We start from the raw sequence: 9,925 nt of genomic DNA, 5'->3' as shown, positions 1-9,925 counted from the left end.
GTGTCTCTGTTTGTATGTTAAATTTAAACGACACACATCTGACTCAATTTAAATTTGGGATTTTTATTTGTACAGTCATTTGCGGCAGGAATTTATCATCAAAAGAGCAATAAGAGAACAGTAGAAGCAAATGTGCAGTTACTGTATGTTGAGCTGCCAGTTGTACAAATTGTCTGCAGTGTATTCAGTGAACTCATTATTGTGGCATTCACTTGACATATGTTTCTACATTCGTAATCACATAGCTATAGTAATACATAAAATAACACTGTTCACAAAACTGTTTATCCCAGCAGAACGAAAGTGATCCCAGCCTCAGTCATGCAAACTCCAGTTTGCTAAAAAAAAATCAGTGCATTACATTTATAAAGGAATTAACTGTTGTACCAGTGTAATACAATTAAGTCAACAAGTGCACACCGTTTCAGAGCTGGAGTTTCACAGGGTTCTTCACTCATTCTTGTTCCACATGTATTTCTCACAGAAGGCTTGATTCTGCAAATTAGGAACAGAAACTGTAATGAGTCACGGTACTAAAAACTCTATGGTATGTCATAAATTGTTTTTATACTCTAATCCGATTTCAACCTTAATTCTGTGACCTGTAAACTGGAACAACTGACTATACTCAGATCTTCTGTAAATTTGGTATTACTTATTCACTGAAGAACTTAACAGTGAAACTAATCCTGAGTAGTTAGTCTTTATTAAGAAACTAACACCATGGGTAACTCAAGCCCTCTAGGGATGGAGTGATTTAGCCACTACTCATTTTTTATTTGAATTTTTCTTTAAGGGAAATAACAGGATGCATGTTTTGGGCTGCAATTTTCTGATCATGGGACTGACCTGTTAGTTCGTTTTATCATCCAACAACTGTCAGAAATAATGAATTTCACCTACCCCACACTTCTGAGCGGTTTCAATGTCTTTGCACCAGTAGCTTGGTCCCCAAGTACAACGATTCTTTCCCAGCGGCTCCACCTGCTGCTTCTTCGAGGCAGCGCACAGATCAGCTCTCTGTAGGACGGATGGGACAAAATATCCTGAACATGTGAGCCACGGTTCATGACTGGTGCTGCATGGAATGGAGCTCTTTTTAGCGTAGTCGATTCTCAGATGTTGTTTTTTTCTTAAAGGGGAACTATGTTTTACAACCTGGACCTTATTTGTAGCATAAAATACGATCGTTTACTCACTCATATAAATTTGGTGTCATTTAGAGTCGGTCGGAAGATATTTAGCTCCAGCAGAGCGCTGCGTATATCCATATAGTGGCAGTGATTGGGGCACCGAAACACAGCCTCTAAATAACGCATTATCTGCCGCGAAACTCGTTCATTTCATTTCACAATATTTTGTTATCGTACGCTAGTGCTATTCCCCGCTGGAGCTACATATCTTCCGAAGGACTAAAAATGACACCAAAGTTATATGGGTGAGTAAACAATCGTATTATATGCCAGAAATAAGGTCCAGGTTGTAAAAAACGGTAGTTCCCCTTTAAGTTTCCAAAGCATGATACTACTTTAGCTTATTTTTACCTCACAGGCGGGTGGAACATCCATCTGGTTTCCCAAAACCTTCTGCAGCTGCGAGCCATAGATTGTGGTGAAAGATTCACACTGAAAAGAGAGTTAACAGGTTTTTGTTTTTTTTTCATGGAAAATGTACCTGATTAAAACTGCTTAAGTCACTTTACTGAAAACTATAAGCAATAAAATGGATAGCTATTATATAAACATACATACAATAATACAAAGTGATTTGTAAGGTAATTAGTTGCAGTATAATCTGCCAAGTAACTACAATACCAAGACAGGTTGGGTACTGACAAATTATATTGACTGACTTGAAGTATTTAATGTTGTGAAGCATGTTAGGTAAAAGTCTTCAGTGTAGGAGCTGAGAGTCAGACCTTGGGGATGGCCTTTGGGTGATGCACGCACACAGACTGCAGGAAAGCAGAAGTCTGAGGCTGAGTGGCGTTGAGACCCAGGTGCAGTCGGCTCAGCATAGCCAGCGTGCGGCAGGACTCGCAGTCCGAGGGCGCGACTAGCTCTGGGAACTCTGGTGACAGTGAGGAAGTGTTGAGGGTCAGGGCTAGCCCTGTAAACAAGTCATGACCAAATTTATTCATAACAAATGTGACTAACCTGGTCCAAGCTGCTCCTTGAACAAACAGAGGTGCAAAAGAGTGCAAATCGTGTGAGGAGCAGCGGAAGATAAAAGGAATTCGACGATCTGTACGCCATATTTGTCCACAAAATCATCACATCGGTCCTTGTAGCTTTTAGGTATCAGATTGCAGACCTCGCCCATGAGCTTCTTTAAAGCATCCTGCAGGGGCCAGAAGAAGGAGAAGATGGTGGTATTGACACAATAGGCTTGACAGTAAGGGGATATGTATCTGTATCAATGTAAAGTAGTGATAAAAAGATTCACCTCGGTCATATTTGTGGGCAACAGAGTCTCCAGCTTCTTGATAAAAAGCACACACAGGGTGCAAACTGGATTGAGTTGCTCCTAGAGACAGGATAAATGTTTTAAGAGGGCTTTTCACATACAGCACATAAACAGATTGAATCAAGTTTCACTTCAACTTTCTTTTACAATTCACTTCTGCTTTCTGATACTAACATGGGTTTTGGTGCCTGACCCAAGTGCAGAGCTGGATGTCTCTTTAACTGTGCCACGAGGGAGAATTTCCTGGAGTTCTTCCTCCTTGTGGGAAGCACAAAGTCCAAATGCCACACAGACCTCTCCTGGTTTCTACAAAAACACACATTCTTAAATTAAAAAGTAATCTCTTAATTGTTTTCCCCATGGTTTATGAAAAGGTTAAATGGAAGTCTAACTCACCAGGTGAGCAGGTGTTTGTTGCAGGACTTTTGGCAGATAAGACTTGATCTGTGACTCGCACTCTGTTGCCTTTTCTCCTGGGAGGCGTTGGCACAAATCGTGCAGGGCTTCATATACAGTCTCCTGTGAAAGAACGTGGCAAACATGCTGGATGTGTGTTGTGTGGAAACATTTGTTTTCCTGCAGAAACCCATTCACCAAGCCCGACAAACCTTAGCAGTCCAGATGAAAGTTGCATTTAGGTGCCCTGACATTTAGATATAGGGACATCCATTGTCCCAAACCTTCATTTAAGGTTGTACTTGGCTGTCAGTTTCAACCAAACCCGCAAACCCCCCGAATGAGTTCAACAAAAAAGTGAAGTGAAAGTCACAGAGAGTCTCTTACCTTAGCGTGACTGCTGGAAATCGTGTTGGCCGATAGCTGGATGATCTTTTGGCATGGTACGCATGTAAGTGTGTCATCTTCAATCAGGACACTGGTCTGAACAGGAGGGGCCACAGGGAGAGAACTGGTCAGTTTTAGGACATTTTTATTCAGTCAAAAAGCAAGACTTGTCATTGTTCTCATATTTTGTGCAGATTTTAAGAACTCTTAAGCAGCAGTCTAATGATTTAGATTATATTTTTGTATTTTTTTTTATGAGTTTGCATGCAAATAGAGCCAGTAATCTTATGTGTGTGTTTAATTTTTATATTATAGTCCCATAAATGCTTACCACAGGTTTCTGACTGAGGGACAAAGGTTCGACAACCACCCTGGCGTCTCCTTCAGTGAAAACACCCATACAGAAATAGACATGAGTTATGATGCAGACAAAGGGAAATATTTAAGCACACGCACAATAACAACCTGATTCATGACTGGTGGAATTAATGGTGACTAGTCAGGAGACTCTGATGCAGACATTGATAGTGTTGTCAGTAAATTTTGTTCTTACCAGGCCACAGAGACACCGCGAAGATCACCAGCGCGAAGCCAGATGCTGACATGATTCCAGGGAGCAGGGTAGGAAATGAAGAGCAGCTGATTTGCGTTATTAAAAACAGCAGCACCGTTGTTTGCGTCGCACCGGAAGTACAGCCGCGTCACCCTATCGCAGCGGCGTGGCTAATGCGCAGGCGCTGTATTAAAAAAAAGCCCCACTGTAAATCTCGACACTTTGACTACACCTGGATAAACTAACAACTACTCATTTAATACCAACCGAATACAATTTAATTTGCGTCAAAAATAGCAATAGATAAAATGTAAGTAATGTTTTTGTTAGCTTATAGGTCTATTTGGGCTATTTGCATTAAATACCCCCCCTCACTGAGAGTTATTTGTTTTTTGTTTTTGTCCGGTAAGGTAGCCTACAAACAAAAAAGAATATTTCTGAAATTCTTAGTAGGCCTATTTCACACAACTCATCTAAAAAATAAAAGCTCACGAAGACCTCTGAAATGTCCAGTAGATGGCAGCATAAGCTTGAGTTTGCCCCGTCCTGACATCATGTTGCGAGAGAAGCGTTTGGCTGCAATTGGTAAATTAATTCAATTACTGTAGCCTATTAGTAAAATTAAGAAATAAATAGTCTTTTGCGTGAATGTTGAGAATCCTTCGTAACACTTCTAACTTTGGTTCTGTAGCATCAGGTGTTGACGTCTTTTAGAGTCTGGAGTTTGCGCAGCATTTCCAATGGAGATCAATGCCGTGCGCACTTGTACAAAAATATAACTTACTGTTATAGATCCCAGTTGTTACTTCAGTGTATTCAGCAAACCTGGCGAGGAAGACGCTGCTGAATTGTGCTTTATAGCTACTGCATATATTTGAAACAGTTATCTAGAGTTTTGTATGCGTTATTTATTCCCAGTTTTTGTCATATTTATTGTTGTATCCTAGAACTTAAGAACTTGTACGCATGTGGACTTACAACTCCGTGCAGTTGAGCATAAATAGCCACAGGCGTCTGACACTATTGCATGCTTTAAAATGTCCTTTCTGTTCGCGCATCGATGAAAGTGAACTGTCTGAAAGCCACTTTAGATACGCACAGCTCTCTTTTCTCTATAGCTGATCATGCATATGATAGTAACAAAGGAATCCATCTGTTTACTTTTTGTCAGTCATTAGAAGACTCTGTGGTTGAAGCAGCTATTAAATGACAAGTTATGAAATATAATAGCTCTATAAAAATTGTTACACGCATTACATTTGTTACGGTTGAAATGTGATCGGCACTTTATTGTCCCCAGAAATTCCAGCGTATTATTGCAGCTGTCAGTACTCGTATGATAGAAAAATAAACGACACAAATTAATCAATTAACACTGCTACATGTAGTACACGTTTTTAGATTTATACATTTTCCACATTTTTTTCTAAACATTGAAACGTATTCCTTGGTAAGTATAGGCTACCAACCTTCCTTTTGGTACAGGTATAAATGTAGCGTCTGAACTAGTGAAATCAAGTTTTAAGACAAATAATACAGCCTTAACGTGACCACGCGTCTCTTTATTAACAAAGTGCAACTTTTTAAAATTAACTTTTCTCGGAGAACAAAACAGAGCCTCAAGATATTGGGCTTTAAGTAAAATGTCAGCCGCCATTTAACAAAGAAAAACAAATCAGCGCCACTTTTTGGTGCCACAGGTAGCTTGCCACTGTGTGGTGGAAAAAATACTTTATTATTCCGAAATCAAATGACTTTTCAACATTAGAAGAGAAGCGAAATCACGCATCTCTGTATTAAACTTAATGGCTAATTCACATTAGCTGAAAACACTGTTTTCTTTCCTCTGAGCTATCAGTTCATTCATTCATTCATCTTCTATACCTGCTTAGTCCTGTTAAGGGTCGTGGGGGTCTGCTGGAGCCTATCCCAGCTGTCATCGGGCGAGAGGTGGGGTACACCCTGGACAGGTCACCAGTCCATGGCAGGGCCAACACAGAGAGACAGACAACCATTCACACTCACACCTACAGCAAATTTAGAATCACCAATTAACCTAATGAGCATGTCTTAGGACAGTGGGAGGAAGATGGAGTACCCGGAGAGAACCCATGCAGACACAGGGAGAACATGCAAACTCCACACAGAAAGGCCCAGCCGGCCCATGGATTCGAACCGCTGTCCTGCTGTGAGTCATCAGTGCTAACCACCTCGCCACTGTTACGCCCACTATCAGTACAGTAAAACACTATTAAATTTTTACTTTACTAACAAAGTATACCGGGATTAAATTGTTGACATTTCAATTTAAATTTAGAGCAGTAACATTGCAGGTGAATCCAGTAACAAGAAAATGAAACAGTTCCTGGTTTCAATTTATTATAAAACCAAAATGTGATTGCAAAAGAGTTTTTAGTTGGCACATGTTTGGTGCACGGCAACACTGCACAAACAAGGTTTGCAGGTAAGCAGTACCGATACTTGGAACTTGGGGGCCCCGGGAAAATATGTATATGTGGTATCCCTCCAGTCCAAACTGACTTAATCTGTCGTAGAGTAGATGGGCCTGTAGGGGGGTTGTATGCACTGTAGGGGCATCATAGGTTTAAGGAGGTTAATGGTTGTCATTGCAAAATATGCCAAAAAGTAGTCATCTGAGGGCCCTCTTTGTCATTTTATTCACAGGGCCCCACAACAGTTGCTTGGTTCACCTGTCCTGATGGTGCGCCTCTGCATGGAACAGCCACATTTTCTATCTTATTACAAAAGCCAGTACCCCAAGTATCCATGGCAACATTTTGGCAATCCAGAGATGGTTTGGACAAATGAAATTAAAACCAGAATAACCTGAATTAGTTTGGAGAATTAAAAGGAGGAGTACTTGATGAAGAGAACACAGAAATATTTCATGGTTAGAAGGGAGAATGGATTCCACAAATGAGTACAGCACAGATGTCACGTATTCTGTCAAGAAGCTAAAACCCAGAAGAGGTTGAACTCCGTAACATGTAACTAGGGACCAGTTAAAGTCACTAGTAGTAAAAGTTTGGCTCATTTTAACGTCTGCGTGTTGCATTTTCTAATTTTCACTTTAAAAATCAACAAACCACGAGTGCCAAAGCTTTTTCAGCTGAATGGGGCGTGTGCACATACTAAGACATTCCTGTCATAACTTCTCTTACGGAGAAGCTGCCCTTATCAAATCGACACAATTATGACACTGATGGCTGTTTTGAAGCTTTCTGCTAATCATTCATTGTGTAACTTTGCATACATTTATAGTATCACATTGTTTTTCATGCTGAATTCTAAGAAGTATTAATAAACTATTGGATATTTTTAAAACTGATCTTCAGCAATCAGCATTATCCAACCCCATTTAGCTGTGAGACTTTACATAGTTATGTGAATACAATTTTATAAACTATATAGCTTTATAGATATATGAATGTTATGACCGTTAATAAATGTTATCACATGTTATCTCGTGTGTAAAGGTACCCTGCACAGTAATATTTTCTGGTTTTCTTTTGGTTTAATAAAGTCCAACAAATCCGGTCAGAGCCAGTGATTGGGATGGTCACTCTGCTGTTTGCTGTTAGTGAATAATGAAATGGCCAACAAGCTTTAAGAAAGGTCATCAGTTTGCAAGTAATTAAAGACAAAGGTCTTTAATTAAATAGCAGAATTTTCCATTACATCACTCAAAGATGCTGCTGGACTATTGAACTAGGCTTTGGCTGATATATGTATTGGATAATTGCTTTGCTGGAAAGTCTAATGACTGTCAAATTGCTTTCATCTTCAATATAGCCTTGCATTTAAAAAGAAGATCCAACATGCCGCTTGCGCTGTCGGGTTTATTGGTTGCTGCAGCAGGAACACACTTTCTCACACCACACATGCTGCTGATCATTGGGTCCAGGCAGTTCCAGCTTAGTCTCCTCCCTCCAGAGAATGATGTCTTTGCTTGGCAACAACACAAACATTTTTCTCGGCTGTGATTCCCCTCTGAAAATGTTGCTCTTTCTTCCTGGAAGGTACGCCTCTGTGCTGTGAATTTAAAACTTTACTATATAATGGCAGTCTTGATTTACTGGGGCCATAGGTGACTTGGGAATCTGCTTTTTTTGTGCAATGAAAATGTTTTGAGGCAGCTCCTGTACATTTGTCATGTTTGCTGCTCAGTTCGAAAACTTGCATGGTTGAAGCTAAATTAGTGGTGTTATGAAGTTCCCTAAAACGTAATTGCTTTTTGATAGCCTCAAAACAGATTCCCAAGTCACCCCTACAAATAAATATAAAATGTTGAATGGGAGTCAAATGATGAATACACAGACACAGTTTCATTATCAGTTTGATTCTGCCACTCAGCTCATATTTACCCTTGAAACTCAGTACGGTTGAATAGCTTGGACTGCATCTGTAAAAAGAACAAAACAAAGAAATAACAGTTCATAGGATGAAGCATTGCTTCACAATTTCACCCAAAGCATCATGAACACAATGAAATCAGCTCTTGACATTATTAACTAACATCTTTGCTCCCTGCATCCTTTCCATGTCCTTCTAAAATCACTAATGGTACCATTAGTCAGATTTGAACTTAAATCAGGGTGAAGACTAAAGACAATTCATCTCCTAAATGGTATAATTGTTTAAATAATACTGCAAAAACAGGATTGCATATTCACAAGGATTCTTGCTAACCTTATGTGCAGTTCCAGCTTCGCCTTACCCAGGAGGCAGAGGTTTTTTTCTGTGTACTGGTAGAACTCATCTCGAGAAAGGAGATAAAACCAAATATGAGGAAGTGCTGCAAACAAGCAGACTTTCCCATTCCATCTGCAGTGTACCAGAGCAAAGCATGCATCAAAGACAATGATGACTACGATAGAGAGAGCACACACCTGCACCTTGTACATCTAAATTTATCTAAATGTATTGTTAGCACTGCCAACTTTTTGTCACGCGCTACGTGCCTGTGAATTTGAGTTTACTCAAACGCGAATGAAAGAGTTGATGTCACCAAAATGTCCCACCAAACTATAACTGAATTTTTAGAAAGAAAGATCAAGTTCCACTTAATGAAGACGTAACTTGACTCTGATTGTTAACTCATTCTGCCCAGACACTGTTAAACCAGTAGTGAGTCTTCCTGGAGTCTTTGATAGCATCGTGCCTATCGGATTGTATGCTTCCTTTCAGTGAAGCTGATACATTTAACTGAAAGACCAGGTAGATGTCTGACACAGACTAGCCCCCGCTGCTACTTTTTTGTTGCAAGGAGTCAGATTACAGAAACGATAAGCAGAGGTTGAATGTTTCAATGCAGGAAGCTTCTTTCTTGTTATTTCAACTAAGATTTTTTATTTGGTAGTATCCAAAAATGGCAAACAAAGGCTACTGGATTTTTGTAATGTCAGACATCTCTTTTATGACTGGCCATTTTTTCCTACTTGCAATTCTGTGGTACAGTACTACAAACTATACAATTTAATAAATGAACAGCATTTAATTTACATAATTAGGTAATTTTGAGTTTCATGACAAGCAATTGGCATTTGCGATACAGGGTTTTAAACGGCCTTGAGCTGAAACCTTATAGTGAAAACAGACACAAAGACACTGCTCTCTCTTGGGTAATTACTCGTGCTATGATGTTTCTTAAAAGTTCCCAACATTTAATATTTAAATGCATGTGTTTTCCGGGAAGCTGGTGACTGTAACAAATCTTTAAATTTCGAAAGGTTGAGAGTTCACTCAGGTTGAACTGTGTCCTTGAGTTACCATTTTTCGAGCTCTGTTCGACTGAAATATTTGAATTGCATGGCTTAAAAGATCAGTAACCTAACAGTGATTTCAAATTGTATTGCTCTTGTAAACAATTTTTGACCTCTATGTTTATAAGTAGATTAGTAAGTAGGTTACAGCCTTGCGAACCTGCTTCACAGGGGTACCTAAAATACACCATCTTAAAAGAGACTGAGCAAATACACAAAACAAAACAAAACTACAACAGCCAAAGTAATGTGTATATACAGCTCTGTACAGGACGGCTTTGTGCAGACTCAGCTGGCAGAGCAGCTGAAACAATACCTGACACAATACCTGAAACAATAC

General features: G+C 39.6%; 1 protein-coding gene across 2 annotated transcripts; it reads right to left on the bottom strand.

Annotated features, from left to right (window-relative positions):
- Window positions 1–108: 108 nt before the first annotated feature.
- sftpbb (surfactant protein Bb) lies at window positions 109–3,949 on the bottom strand. 2 transcript variants are annotated; one of them, XM_084551201.1, is made up of 12 exons: window positions 3,803–3,949; window positions 3,581–3,630; window positions 3,250–3,345; window positions 2,863–2,985; window positions 2,641–2,772; window positions 2,446–2,526; window positions 2,157–2,340; window positions 1,919–2,070; window positions 1,545–1,625; window positions 904–1,020; window positions 421–495; window positions 109–338 (listed from the first exon to the last, which is right to left on the bottom strand). In XM_084551201.1, exons 1-11 carry the CDS (start codon window positions 3,852–3,854, stop codon window positions 451–453), a joined length of 1,113 nt encoding a protein of 370 aa, XP_084407327.1. In that variant the 5' UTR covers window positions 3,855–3,949; the 3' UTR covers window positions 109–338; window positions 421–450. The 2 variants fall into 2 exon arrangements, with proteins under 2 accessions (XP_084407327.1, XP_084407326.1); XM_084551200.1 differs by having other exon boundaries at window positions 109–495.
- Window positions 3,950–9,925: the final 5,976 nt, after the last annotated feature.

Source organism: Chelon labrosus, assembly GCF_963514085.1.
Source record: "Chelon labrosus genome assembly, chromosome: 9".
Lineage (NCBI taxonomy): Eukaryota > Metazoa > Chordata > Actinopteri > Mugiliformes > Mugilidae > Chelon > Chelon labrosus.
The sequence above is the reverse complement of the archived record's forward strand: the minus strand, read 5'-3'. Positions and strand labels throughout refer to the sequence as shown.